Raw genomic sequence first — 15,140 nt, 5'->3', positions numbered from 1 at the left:
TTTTTAATATGAAAGATTTTAAGTTTTCCACAAGAAAAAAGAAATTACATTGCAAATTACAAATCAAAAGACAACTTGTTTGTGTTCAATATTTTACTGAACATGTGTACTAAACAACAAACTATTGGGACCAATTTTTCGCCATCTCCCATCAAGAATTCAAGGTATTGTTGAACCTAATTCATCACATACGGAGATTTAAGTACAGAACACAAGTGGTGTTTGCTGGATTTAAAGGCAAGAAAAGGGTGTTTCAAAAAGAAAAGAAATAAAAGGCAAGAGAAGGGTAATTAATGCAATCTGTTTTGGATTGAGAACAGTCCCAAGACAGATTTCTCAACTTACCACAGAAAGTATTGGTTTATGGTGGGCTATGTAGAGTAACAAAAGAATGTGGGATATACGACGGTTGTCATGAAGGTAGATGTGAAGAAGCTGATCCGGATGTCTGGCTTAATCTGCAGAAGCTTCTTTCTTGAGGTATATCATTCTGGTTTTGATTTTGTCATTGCTGATCATCAATAGAACCGAAGGAAAAGAATGTGGGCTATGGTGGGCTATGTAGAGTATCAAAAGAATGTGGGATATACGATGGTTGTCATGAAGGTAGATGTGAAGAAGCTGATCCGGATGTCTGGCTTAATCTGCAGAAGCTGCTTTCTTGAGGTATATCATTCTGGTTTTGATATTGGCATTGCTGATCATCAATAGAACCTAAGGGAAACAAAGAAAATGGCTGATCTCATCGCCAGACAAGCTATGTGCTTACTAATTTGCGACTCTTTGATATTATTCTAATGTACCAAATTGGTCAAGGTCTGTGTTAGAAGCAGATAAACAGCGAGTGTCAATAAAGCAAAGCCCTTTCTCAATTTTTACGAGAAGAGCATGGTGCCCACGCACACAAACCGAAAGTTTTATCTCTATCATATTAAATTGTACAAAGAATTCATACTCAGCAAACAAATCTCGACTCAGACTGATTCTTCAAACAGATAGAAACATGAGAATGAGATGGAAATACATTTTCAGAGAAATGAAACCAAGGAAGATCAAAAAACATAGCCAAAAGATCCCATAATGCTACATCATCTTCTAAGCAAAATCATTTTTTTCTACGAAAGACTAGATGCACATATAAACTCTACGTGGTTATGTAAGGGGCCTGCTGTACGTTTTAGTGTTATGATAAGTAAAATATTATAACATGGAAACGCACAATGCACACAAACAATCGGGAACGATAAGTAGAATGTTATAAAAACTATCTTAGAGTGATCTCCAGACTCTAAATTCACTTATCCTAACAATTTGGCAATATGCAGATAGAGAGCCCAAAAGTATCTGAATTTCTGAGTATGGCTCCTCCTATACAGAGCCTACAGAAGAGTGGGCAATGGTTGACACTGACTATATAGAGTAACAAGGAAGTAGCAAAGCAGTAATGAGTTTAAAACCATCTGAAATTGTACTACACTGATTCAAAACACAAAAAGTCCAACATATCATAATAACTCAGTTCCAGAAAATGTCTTGAAAACTAAACCCCCATCACCTCACTGCCAACTCGATGGCCAATAGGGATGAATCCCATAACCAGTCTTCCAATTATCCAAGTAAACAACTTGCTTCACAGCCCAGGAGGACACAACCAGAGCCACAAGCATCACCAGTCTCTGAACATTAAGGTTCCTAACCCGAACAAGCACATTAGTAACAAACGCCAAGAGCAACCCAACGACAGTGTACAAGAACCCCACAGCGAACCCCTCAGCTCCAAGCTGCATCCCAGATCCTTGGTAGAAGAAAACAAGCTTGTTCGGATCGTTACGATCCTGAAGAAACATAGGCATCTTCCTGATAATGTTGTGCATCGTTCCCGCGACGCTGAAGAAGTAGATGAAGATAGCGCCTGATAACCAAAGCCTATGGTCATGGAGAAGAGTCTCTCCTCTCAGAATCCGTTTGATGACAAACGGAGTCGCGATTACGATCATCGCCACGATGACGCTGATCTGCGCCTTGGAAAGAAACGGCGGACGTTGGATCGGACCGACGGTGAGCTTGGTTCGCTGCTCGACGAACTCAGCCATGGATTCGGCTAACCTCGCGAAATCAGACTGATCCATTTGACCAGATTCGTCGCTTAGTTTCGCTGTTGAAGCGGTTACGAGACGGATGTGAGGGAGAGCGTTGACGCCGAATCGCTGGAAGGAAGACTGGGACCGCGAGAACTCGATCTCGCAGAAGAAAAGCTTGTTCAGATCGGATCCGTTGTTGTTGGCGAGGAAGGTGGCGGAGACGAGGCCGAACTCGCGGCGGAGCTCTTGGAGACGGAGCTCCGTTTTGCTGTGGAGCTGAGTGGCGTCGAAGAAGACGAGGATTGAGTAAGGACGAGGTGTGGGAGAGGAGATGAGGAATTTGGAGATTCCATGGTCGTCGAGATGGATTACGCCTGATTCGGAGTTTGATCTGAGGGAAACGAGCTCGTTGGTGAGATCTGAATCGGAATCTGGATCTGAGAAGGATGCTGATGCGATTGATGATAGGGAGGATACGAGGAGTACAAGAGATAAGAGTTTTTTATTGATCGCCATTGTCATGTCCAGGTGGGTGAGTTCAAATTCGGAAGGAGAAGAGAAAGGTGAAAGACGAGGGTATTGCCCGTTTACCGGAGAGCCTCTAGTTGGAGAAGAAGGTCTACGAAGCTCTTCATTTTGCCATCTCGCTGGTTATCCACGATGGAAGGTTTTTATTGGCTACTGAATCCACGTGGGCTATTTTGATTCGTGGTTAGAGTCTGCAGCTTAAGAGCTTTCTCATGTTAATTCACCTCGTGGTCAAGTTTAATTCATCTGCCAATATCTGCTGTTAATTTACATCGTGTGCATTTCTAGTAAAAATATCTGCTGTTCATTACTAACCTTTTCTTTTTTACGACGAATTCATTACCAACTTTTGGCTCAAAATTCATTTTAACATCTCGGAAAATATTACAAAGATCTTCAAACCCATTAAACTCTATAGTCTACTGTGAATGCTAGTCATTTTTTTAGTTTTAATCCATTTATACTAAATCATATTCCTAAGTTTTCATCGAACATGCCATTCAATTTCTTTACATATATTATATAATTAAATTTATTATTCTAATTTTAATTTAGTATCTTGTTTGATTTTGTTAATTAATAATATTTTTTAAATAAATTAAATAAATAAATGCATTGAAAATGTTAACGACATTTTAATACTCTAATATCTGATTGCGGTGTAGAGTTATAGTACTCGTAATCGGAGAACTGATTACAACTATCTATAAGGACGAGTTAGAGGATTAGCGTTCTCATTGTTATTTTTCTCTTCTTCGGTTTTTTTTTCTTTTTGTCTTTTCCTTGCTGCTTCTGATCTTGTCTTATGATGTTTCTTCGTTTATAGATGCTCACCTTACGGTACCGCTACGACAAAGTGTATGATCTGCAAGCAGCAAGTGCATCAAGATGGTAAACATTGTCACACATGTGCCTATAGCAAAGGTAAATATAGTAATCACATCTACCTATCTGTTATAACACTTCTAATTAGATAGTCATACAGTAGTAAATACTTCTACCTATCTGTTGTGCAGGATTGTGTGCCATGTGTGGGAAGCAAGTATTAGATACCAAGATGTATAAGCAAAGCAATGTATAACCAAAACCTGATAGCCGTCATTCACATTTTAGTTTCAATCACTTTGATGTCAGCTTGCATAATCAGGACGAATTATCTCGTGTTAGCCTGAGCTTCCTTCTCTGTACCTGTCTCTTCCTTTTCTAGTAATAACAAAAAAAAAAAGTTACCCTCCCTTGAGGTCATGAGGTGATCATGAAGAAGTCTTTATCGTTCGTATTAATGATGTTGTGCGCCTGCTTGTTAGAATTCGAATTTTAATCAGAGATAGATTTGAAGCCACGGATAAAATTTGTTAAACAAAGATTGAGTAAAAAACGGACCATGCCCATTATCGGACAGGATCCAACTTGTAATACTGTATTTCTTGTAACTGGTCCATTTGTGTAGATATCTTATAGTTTTTGGTTTTAGGAATATGATCTGCTCCGATAATTCATAATATCCAAATCTGAACTAAACTTCGTTTTTCTTTTTTTGTTCGATTCGGTTCAGTTCTTTGGTTCTAAATAAATGTGTCCAACCCTAAGTGTACCTACATGTTCCGCTCCGATAATTATAATATCCAAATTCAAACTAAACTTCGTTTTTCTATTCGATTTAGTTCAATTCGGTTCAGTTCTTCGGTTCTAAATAAATGTGTCCAGGCCTATGTGCACCTATCTTCTCCGCTTTAATTCTTTATGCATTTCTGCATAGTAATTCTCGAAGTTCGGCTTCTCCCATAGCCTTCTTTGCATCAGATCTTCGTTCTTATATTCATTTGATAAAGCAACACATTATATTAATTACTCTTTTATTCATGCATTGGTTCAGGTGAATAGAATGATACCGATTAAGATTGGGTATTTTGATTTCGGTTTGGTTTGGGTATTCCTGGTATCGCGTAGTTCGTAAGGGACTAGAAGATTCATTTACTACCTGACCTATTTTTGGTTCAGGTCCGGTTCATATAGTTTTGGATTCGGTTTGGATAGTATAACTAGGAACCGGAAAATATTCAGAAAAAAAATTTGTTCTCATTTTGTTTCAGTTATGGTTTGGTTATTGCGGGTAGTTCGGGTAATTCAGGTAAAATCTCGGATATTTTGGATAAAATATCGAATAATTAGGATGATTTAGATAAAATCTCAGATATTTCAAATTATTTTAGATATTTTGAAGAAAACTATCTGGATATTTTCGGATACTTTCGACTAGTTAGTATACTTTATAATAATTTAGTTTTCCTTAAATTTTTTCAGATACATTAAATAGATTTTTCAATTATAGATATATATATATTTAATTATGTTATTTATATATAATTAATATATTTATATATTTGGGTATTCATTCGGTTCTCGATACGGTTCCCAGTTCGGTTCAGTTATTTAGAATATAACAAATATAATAATTGTTCGGGTATTTGAGGGTTTTTGTCTGCTCCGAGTTTCGGGTATTTTGGTTCGATTCTTCGATTTCAGTTTTTTTTTTGCCCAGGCTTAATACTGGTATTAATTAGTCCATGAATCGAGAGGCATCCAAAGTGATCTTTAAGTTAGGAATGATACGCCTTCCCATAAATAAGGTATTTGAACAGATGAAGAGACTTTTGTTCAGCAAAATCTGCCAAGAAAAATAGAATGGGTTGGAGTATTTCTTTTAATGGGATTAAAAATGTTCTAAAGAAGATTTTCATTTATTTTTTAGGCAAGAAGAATCGCTTGACCGGAAGCCGAACACCAGGAAGTTAACATCTTCCTAATCATGCTGTTTCTCTATGTTCTTGGGTGAACACGAAGTTATCACCTTCCTCTGTTACCATCCAATTTTCAGTACGAAAGATAGTTTTGAACATACCACACAGAAAACTTGGTTAAACAAAAGTTGAGTCAAAACCGGACCATGCCCATAGCCCATTATCAGACATGATCCAACTTGTATATGCTAAATTGAGATTTGGTTCCGTGTACCATACAATTATACTGTCTCTCCTTGTAACTGGTTTGTTTGTTCAGATATCTTAGCAACATTAAAAGTAATAATGGTAACAAAAGTGCTTCGAAACTTGACTTCTCATGTGTATCCCCCTCCTTGCATGGTAAGTGATAAGTGGTAAGTGGACCTATCTTCTCCGCTTTGATTCTTTACGCATCTCTGCATAGTAGTTCTCAAGGTTCTGCTTCTCCCATAGCCTTCTCTGCACCAGATCTTCCTTCTTATATTCATCTGATAAATCAACACATTGCATTAGAATCAAATCTTTTATTCATGTGTTGGTTCAGGTGAATAGAAGGATACCGAGATTAGTCCATGCGTCGAGAGGCACCCCAAGTGATCTTCGGGTTAGGTAAGATGCGTCTTCAAATGAATAAGGAGCTTTCTTAACCTTATACCTCCATACCCAACTGCTGTACCAAACTAGAAGCTGCAAGGAGATAGAAAGTTGAATCAGTGATCTTGAGAAACTGAAACGGGAGTCTGAAAAAAACGTGGACATTATTCAAAGCATGAAACCTTGATGATAGTGTAAGGTAGGAGAACAAATCGAACACCGAGAAGATCCCAGACGGACGGTTTTTCAGCTCCTTTGATTTGTAGGTCGAGTTCATTGCTTAGCTCTTCCTGTAGTTTCCTGCCAAAAGAAGAAACGAATATGATACAGTAACAGTCCCTAAAGAGACTCATTCTCAGAGCTAACAAAAGAGTAATAGAAGAGCATACTGGTCGATCTGCTTCGGACCCTTCTTCTTGCTAGACACTCCACCAGTGCGTTCGAGTTCTAAGGCCTTGAGCCTGTTTTTGTAAGCAGGAGTTCGCTTAACTGTTGCCAAAGCCTGCATCAAAACGAAAGGCGCAGGTCCCATTAAGAAAAAGTGCCCAGAGTCCGTAGATTTTCTTATGTTGTTTGCAAGCATAAAAGTATATGAATAACATTAAGACAGATCACATTTCGTACGTTTAATGACATGTTATGATACAGTTACGCAGATGAGTAGTTCTGTTGTTCAAGAGAGGCTTAGTATATAATAAGATAGGCTTAGCAATGTGAGAGAAACCCCCTGTCTATGATACGTACCTCATTATACCTTGCAACGTTGTTCAGATACTGAAACGCAGACAAAACTACCAGCAGACCAACAAGAACAGCACGAGGATCCTGGAAACACATTAGGCAGTTGTGTAAAATTCAAAATGCCACTTTTGCAAGAGAAGTAATCAGTAACATCCAACAACATCTTACCGACTTATGTCCATATTTGGCTCGGTAGTATTGAGCAGTGTTGTAAAATACCTAAACACACAAGAAACACAAGGTGATTGGTTTTAAGAGATGTAGAAAACAAAGAATGACATTTCGCAGAAAATGTTGGACAGACAGACCTCACTTGGATGCTCAATTGCATAATCATACTGTGCACGAGTCTCGTTATCTTTCAAAATCTGCAACAAGAAGAGATTACAAACAATTCAAAAACTACCCTTTTGAGAAATAGTAACTAGTATGCCTCTAGGCTTCACAAATCAAGATCAACCTCTGATTTGTAGTTTATCCACTAAATCGTATCTTTAATTGGTAATTTAGAACGAAAACCACCACAACAATCTCATAGATCCAAATAACATTTCCTCACAGAAGACTATCAAATCTATTTTCTGATATAATGATCATGAATTTGCTAAATCCATAAGATAATGTATAATGAGATATTTACAAAATCTATTCATCGATTAAGGATTTGGTAAGTACCTCGTAAGCAGTGGCGATCTTAACAAAGAGCTTCTTGGATTCAGGATCTGGATTCTTATCTGGATGACTAATCCACCAAAACGCACAATTAGACCGAATCGAATGAATCAAATCCAAAATCAAATACTTACTGTTCGAGAGAAAGCTTGTAGTAAGATCTCTTTATATCCGATGCGTTTGCATCTTGAGCCACTCTGAAAATGCACACAGATTAAGATAGATAGAGAGAGAGAGATAAGATTCAAATCAAAATCTGAATTTGAAGAAAAGAAGGTGAACCCGAGGAGAGCATAGCAATCATCTTCGCCGCAATAAATGGCCGTAGACGATCGGACGAACAGAGAAAGCAAAACGATTATCAATGCCCAGAACCACCGCTCCGTTGCCGGCGGCGCCATCTCTCTCTCTCTCGCTGCGAATTGGGAAACTGAAATGGAGAGAGGGTTATATTATTATATAGTCTTCATTACTGTAGAGTATCGTGCTAAATAATAGGATTATTTTAATATATAATTTAATACTGTAAGCTATTTACTTACATTTTTTTTTCCTTTTCGACGAGTTGATGAAACGTTCAAAATTACTACAAGTTTGCGTTATTTATTTACTTTGACTTAAATTTGGAAGTTCTCTTTATTTAGGAGAGGCAACTGTTTTTTCCGCTACCACCAGCAAACGCAGCTTTTACGGTTGGTAGCGGTTGTCAGCGGTTTGCAACAATCACTCAAATCGCTCTAAACTACTTCAAACCATTCTAAATCTCATAAATTCAAAAGCGGGCTTCAGTTAGCGTTTGCGGTTGCGGACGGTTGCGGGAGGGCAAACAAAATTTCTTTTTTTTTAAACAATATATATACAAAAGTAAAGATATTTAATAAAAATTTTAAAATTGAAATTATAGAAATATTAAAATATATCTATTATATTTTAATTAATATTATAAAATTTTATAATAAAAACAATTTCAATAAATTTTCAAAAATTAAAATTATAGCTTTCTAAATATAATTTTATATTTATTATAATTTTCTGATTTTTGATATTTTTATAATTATATTAATGTAAATATTGTTAATTTATTCTTTGACTGTTACCGTATTAGGTAGTTAACCAGTCATAAGTCACCCGCAAACGCACCAATTTTTAACTACAGTACCAGTCGTACAAAACTTTTAAAACCGCTAGAAACCGCAACCGTCCGCATCCACAAACTCCCGCAACCGCAACCGCTGCGTTTGAACCAGTCAGGCTCTTAGTTTAGTTTTTACTTTTCTTAATTTAATTTTTTTCATAAATTAAGATATTATATATTTACAACGAATTTGCATTTTATTCCATTTTCATATGTAAACATTTTTGAAGCTTTTAATTTGCTGCCTTGTTTTGTTCAGGATATATGTATTTTTTTTCCCTTTGACTATTCGATTGCACTGAACTGAGAGCTGTAAGTTTCTTTCCAGATTTGACAGGATATATTCTATCTCATCTTCGTTAAACTCGTCTTAGCTTTGGATATTCTTTTAGGGATCACGATTTGGCAGCCAACTTTGACGTCTTCACTCCTCATCCATGTGTAAGGATCCTTTAATTACACACTTGTCCTTTTTTATGATATCATTATCATCTTTTGACGGAACAGAGAGAGATCGCTTCAAGGCATATTGCAACTAGGCTTGGATGTTTCGACATCCGTTCAGATTTGGATCGGGTATTTCAGGTTCATCATCCTAGGTCTTATTCTAATATTCTATAAGTATGGATCAGCTTCGGTTTGAATTAGTTATACATATCATAAAACCCATAAAGTAACTATATATCATTCGGATTCGAGTTATATCGGTTTGGTTCGGATATATCCAAAGTAAAAGACAAATTTTGAAAGCACGACATAAAAAAAACTACTTAAATTGAACAGAAACTAATCCATCTCACATCAAATTGATATAATAATAATAAAATGTTAAATCAAACATCATTTATAAACAATATCCATTCACTTATAGATAGAGTAGACTTGTTATTTAAACGAGCAAATTTTTGAAGTATTTATCTATGACTAATTGAGTATTTAAGGTATTTATTTAATTTTAATACTTATTTTTATATAGCATATCAACATGAACATTGAATTGAGTATTTGAAATGCTTATATGTTTCAAAAATTTATATTGACTATTAATTTTGGATTTTTTAGGTTACCTATTCGGGTTTGGTTAATAACACTTACCACCCTACAAGACCCATTCAGATATTTTTATATTTCGGATTGGATAACGTGTTGGGTTTTTCGGTTTGGGTTCAGTCCGAATCGCGGGTTCTGGATTTTATGCCAGCCCTTATTGCAACTGTTGAAAGAATTTGAAAACGTTCGGGTCTTGCTCTTAGTCTTTCTAAAACATATATCTATTTTTAGATGAGAATGACCATATAGCCTCTCCTGAGATTGCAACTCGGTTCAGTTTAAACAAGGTGCTCTTCTGAAAAAAATATCTTGGACTTCCTCTATTTTTTCAGAAGTAGGGCTTAGATATTAGTGATTACCAACCTTTGATTGATAAGGTCCGAAATCGTATTTCATCTTGGACGGTTAGACGCCTCTCCTTCACATAAAGACTTCAATTGATACAATCAGTAATTCTAACTTTTGCTACCTAAGTGCTACTTTCAAGAGCTTGAGAGAGAATTTGTAACGCCGTTTTAGGGATGGAGTTTCACATTCAGATAAATGAGCGAAGGTTTCTTGGGACTCCATCTGCGCGAAAAGGAGGGAGGCTTATGCATCATAAAATTGGAAGACTCGATCAGGTGTTTGGACTGAAGTTAATATGGCTTATATTCTCTAGAAACAGCTCTCTTCAGGTGGCATGGATTTATAGGAACATTTTTTTGTGGCATAGAATTTTGGGTGATAGAAGCTCAAACATCCTCTAGTTAAGCTGCTAAGTGAGTGTATCCACTCATTTCCAACGCTACTGGACTCAAATTCATATGATTATTACCTTTGGAGAAACTCATTAAATCATCCACTTAGGTTATTCTCAATATCAAAAACTTAGGATTCTTTGCACCCTTTAAGTTGACTCGGTTTGTTAGTTGACTGGTTTAAAGTTGTTTGGTTCAAAGAATGAATTCCTTAACATTCATTATTCGTTTGGCTTGTTCTTCGAAATTGACTAACTACTTGGGAACAATAAGAAGTGAGGTATGTATGTCCCTCATGATTGTCTCCTTTGTTTGATAAAATCTAGAGAGTAGAAAACACATGCTCTTCGAATGTGAACTTTCAAAAGACATATGGACTGCTTTCTTCAATCATAATCTCTTCTCTGCGCATGTCGTTTTTGAGGATGTAATTCGCTGGCTGAGGTCACTAGCTCCGCGTAAAAAGCTGAACATCATTGTCAAACTTATCTTTCAATCAGTGGCATATAAAATTTAGACGGTAAGAAACAAATTAAAGATTACATTCGAACTCCTCTCTCAGTCAGCAGAAGTCAATGTCAAATTAATTAGAACCATCCTTCGAGCAAAAGCTCTTAGGCATTGATCGTGTCCTCTCATCTCGAGCCTCATCTTCAATACCCGCCAATCATGACAGTGAATTCTTCCTACCTAGCAAATCACAAGCAAATGATTTCCTTTTGTCCCACTATTATCTTTTGCTGTTGCTTTTATTTCATTTCTTCTGTTTATATATTGTACTTTTTTCTTGCATTTTTGAAAATTAATAAATGGTATCTAAAAACCTATAATATTATATCGTTTAATACTGAAAATATTGAATTTTAAATTTTGAATCTTCACAACCGTTTACCAAAAGATTTAAAAGATGAAAGTTAAAACATTTTCACGGACCTCAATAAAGACTATAATAATAAATTTAACAGTCAAAGGATTTTGAAAAAATAAGATATACACTAAATCTTAATTAAAATTATAAAATGCTTTAATAAGATATAAAAGATTATTTAATTTTTTTGGGGGCTTTATTCAAACAGTTTTTAATTGATCCAATATGGATTCAAGGGCTTTTTCAAAACTCTGATAAAATGGGGTTTACATTTTCGAGTTTGAGCTTTCTAGCCGGTTCTTATCTTTTTTTTTTCTTTTTTTTAACTCAACTTCAAACATTCATTTCACCAATGCCATTGATACAAAGACTTGACCGCACGAGACTTATACAACTAATACATTAAGTTGATTTAGTAACACCTTGAATTACTTAAATGGATCCAACGCAACCTAGTCTTTAACTCAATACATTTTTGAACCACAATGAGAATGAATCACCCCCACTACTCAGAGGGACCACCTCTTAAACCACCTACATTCGACCAAATGGTACCAACAACCTCTACTAACATAACAGACTAACAACTACATCCGAGATCAGTCTTAAACTAGATAATGAATCTAAATAAATAATCCTTAACGTGCTTGACCCGTCAACACCTTCACCAAAGGCGCAACATCGAACTAGCGTTATCCTGCTGGTGCTCAAGGCTGCGCCCCTCAGCCTAAACCGGATACCTAGATCCAAATGAAAGACGGGTCTCAATGATCGAGCGTATCCGGTGTAGTGAATCTAAGTTTCCCGAGAAGCAGAGTTCATACCACCTCTTTGGAAAAATCAATTCTGTTATGGCTCTGGGTAGTAGCTCCTCTGCCACAAACCGCCGTTAGATTATATATCTTCCCTGTTTGACCGCTTTGTCGGCGTAGCCTAAGGTTCGTGTGGATCCAGATAACCGGGACCCAAAATCTTTCCACTTGCCATTAAAAAATCTTTTTCAGATCTCACCACCGCACAGGGGCTTAGATCTATGAGGAAGGAGTCGTCTCCCAGAGTCATGTGCCGCCGTCGAACCAAACTTCCCGGAGATCTTAAAAAGGAAAATCAGATATGGCTTCTCCAAACCCTAAAAGCCGACTTTCTTCACCCCCATCATCTTGATGGCCTGGCCGCAACTCCAAAGCATCGCTGGATTCACTACTGTCAGTCTCGAGATGAAACCTCGGGTGGGCTCCCCGAACCCATAGTGGCAAGCATGTCGGCTAGGTCAGAACGAAGGTTAGGAAAGTAAAAGGAAATTAAGATGAGGGAAAGGGAGATGCCTCAGGCGCCCGAATAGCCGGGCCAAAGTTAGGGTTTTGCCGTTGTGAAGATAGAGGTTAGAGCTTCTTTCTTTTAGGGAAAGGCTTTGTTTAGTTTGCCGGTTCTTGTCTTTTTAGCTTTGTTTCTTGTCTCAAACATTTCTTGCACTTCTTTTATTTTATGAAAATTGATTTTCAACATGAATAATACACCACCAAATAACCACACATCTAGATGTAAATAATGTATCGAAAACTACAAGAACGATGTAATCACATGACATCTCTAAAATAATACTCCATCCGTTCCTTAATGATAGATTTTTTAGGAAAAAAAATTGTTTGAGAAAGATGTATTTTTTTGTGTTCTCTATGAAAAATTGTAAACTTCAAGAAAATTAATTGACTTTATTGAATTACTATTGGTTAAAAGTTATTGAAAATTGAAAATTACAGAAAAAAATATATTTATTATGGTAGTTTAATGTGTTTTCTTAATGTGTGTGAAAATACTAAAAAGTATATCTTTGTGGAACATATGGAGTATATGTTATATTGTTAATATCATAAATATAATTTTGATATCTGAAAAATGTGTCAGAATTGGATTTTGGCATCACCAGTGCAAATTTTTTTGAGAAACGAATGATAATATAATTTTACACATCAATAAAATATGAGATAACATGTTCAAACATGTTAAAATATGTTAAGCATCATGAAAAATTCTCAAGTTATTCAATTGACTTTTATGGCTGTCAAAATTATGCTGATGATTTACAAGATTACACACAATAGTTCAGGGATGTTATCATGTGATTCATATAGTTCGTATAGTTTTTAATATATTATTTTGACCAGATATGTAATGTATTGTTCGTGTAGTTAACAATCAGTTTATTTTAAAATTTTATTACAAAAATCTGTTTAATACATACACTTTTGCAGGAAGAAACCTCAAATCCTCCTAACCAGTCTATACCAATTTAAAAAATTCCCTCAAAGAAATAATTCATCTGCATTACTATTATATAAGAGCCATGGTTTAGGATCAAACCATAGCATAGTATTTACCCATGTCTATTTGAACTAATAAACCACATCAAACACTACATAAAGCATTGTAGCATGTCATACCAAAGTCAGGTACCTCAATATCTACAAATTCTAACTTGGTGGTCAAATTTGAAATCTTTGCACATGCATATAAAGAAAAGAAGTACACAATTAGATACTTTAGTGTCAATTCTTTTCTTCCCAAAGTGAAATACCCATTAAATTTTCCAAGGTATCTTTTGCTTTGTACTTAGCTACCACATACGTTTTTTACTTTTAGTTTACTACATAAACCTCACAAGCCACAACACAAATCACATTACTTGCCTATTAATTCCACTAAAATGCATAACAAGATTGGCTCTCTACCGGTCAGATCCGAACCATCAGCCCGACCCATATCCCGTCACCACTCAACGAGTTACATTGATAGGGTCAAAGAAAGCCTCACAACAAGAGTCTCCAAATTCATATGTGCCATTTTCTTATCTCTTTTGTTATGTTTAGGCATTGTTTTTTTCATATTATGGATCAGTCTACGTCCTCACCGACCCCGTGTCCACATGCGCGAGTTCTCTCTCCCCGGTTTGGGAAAAACCGACGGGTTTGAAACCTCTCATATAAGCTTCAAAATAACGGTTCATAACCCAAACCAAAAAGTTGGTGTTTACTACGACTCCATGGAAGGATCCGTTTACTACAAAGAAAAACGGGTCGGGTCGACTAAACTCACTCACCCATTATACCAGGACCCAAAGAACACAAGCTTGGTCGAAGGAGACTTACGTGGGCCCACAATGGCGGTGAATAAGGACCGTTGGAAGGAGATGGGACGAGACAGGAATCAAGGGAAGGTTGTGTTTCGTTTGGATGTGGTTTCCGTGATACGGTTTAAGGTGTACTCGTGGCACAGTAAGATGCATAGGATGCACGCAAACTGTTATATCGAAGTCGGCTGGGATGGCATGTTGTTGAGCAGGACCAAAGACAAGAGATGTCCGGTTTATTTCACTTGACTCAATTTGTCGCATTTATGATGTGAACCATTTTCTTTTCTATAATGTGATTCCAATTTGATTAGTTCAACATATCGGCTGTATTCTAAACATTTTTTTTTTAAATTATTCCAAAAATTATCATAAAAGTGATGTTTTCATGTGTATTTAATTTCAGTGTCACAATTTGATTGGCACATGATGACCCGTATAATTGTTTTTAGTAATCCTATAATTAAACGTCAAGGTTTACATAATTATCCGTACCTAACTATTTGCGTGCTTATATTTATGTTTATGTGTGTCATGTTGTTTGACATAATTAAATTTAATTATGTGTATTTTACAAGATTGAATTTTTTTTTTTTACAAACGTTGAAATATTCAACTGACAGCGACTAACTTAAATAAGTAATATGAACGAATATATAAATTTATATTGGTTGTGACAAAAAAAAACTCTAATTTTTAGATTTTTTTTTTCTTTTTGTTATCTAGAGGTTTTCTGGACATGATCCCCTACGCCAGGGAAATGAATAATTTCTTATCCCAAAACATAGTATAAGTCTCTTTTTCACTAGATTTCAAACCAG

At 36.0% G+C, this 15,140-nt stretch overlaps 3 protein-coding genes across 3 annotated transcripts; 1 reads left to right on the top strand and 2 right to left on the bottom strand.

Moving 5' to 3' along the window:
- Positions 1-1,427: 1,427 nt before the first annotated feature.
- Positions 1,428-2,720, bottom strand: LOC106376870 (probable dolichyl-diphosphooligosaccharide--protein glycosyltransferase subunit 3B). Its single transcript, XM_013817003.3, has one exon. The coding sequence runs from the start codon at positions 2,601-2,603 to the stop codon at positions 1,557-1,559; it is 1,047 nt and encodes a 348-aa protein (XP_013672457.2). The 5' UTR covers positions 2,604-2,720; the 3' UTR covers positions 1,428-1,556.
- A 2,818-nt stretch (positions 2,721-5,538) lies between these two features.
- Positions 5,539-7,892, bottom strand: LOC106376868 (chaperone protein dnaJ 50). The gene is made up of 10 exons (XM_013817001.3): positions 7,682-7,892; positions 7,534-7,596; positions 7,403-7,469; positions 7,036-7,095; positions 6,896-6,946; positions 6,731-6,811; positions 6,376-6,488; positions 6,169-6,286; positions 5,953-6,079; positions 5,539-5,880 (listed from the first exon to the last, which is right to left on the bottom strand). The coding sequence occupies exons 1-10, from the start codon at positions 7,798-7,800 to the stop codon at positions 5,777-5,779; spliced, it is 903 nt and encodes a 300-aa protein (XP_013672455.1). The 5' UTR covers positions 7,801-7,892; the 3' UTR covers positions 5,539-5,776.
- A 5,813-nt stretch (positions 7,893-13,705) lies between these two features.
- Positions 13,706-14,691, top strand: LOC106414008 (NDR1/HIN1-like protein 26). Its single transcript, XM_013854726.3, has one exon. It carries the CDS (start codon positions 13,897-13,899, stop codon positions 14,566-14,568), a length of 672 nt encoding a protein of 223 aa, XP_013710180.2. The 5' UTR covers positions 13,706-13,896; the 3' UTR covers positions 14,569-14,691.
- Positions 14,692-15,140: the final 449 nt, after the last annotated feature.

The sequence above is a fragment of the Brassica napus genome, chromosome A1 (assembly GCF_020379485.1).
Source record: "Brassica napus cultivar Da-Ae chromosome A1, Da-Ae, whole genome shotgun sequence".
NCBI classification, from domain to species: Eukaryota; Viridiplantae; Streptophyta; class Magnoliopsida; order Brassicales; family Brassicaceae; genus Brassica; species Brassica napus.
This window is presented reverse-complemented; position numbering and strand designations above follow the sequence as displayed.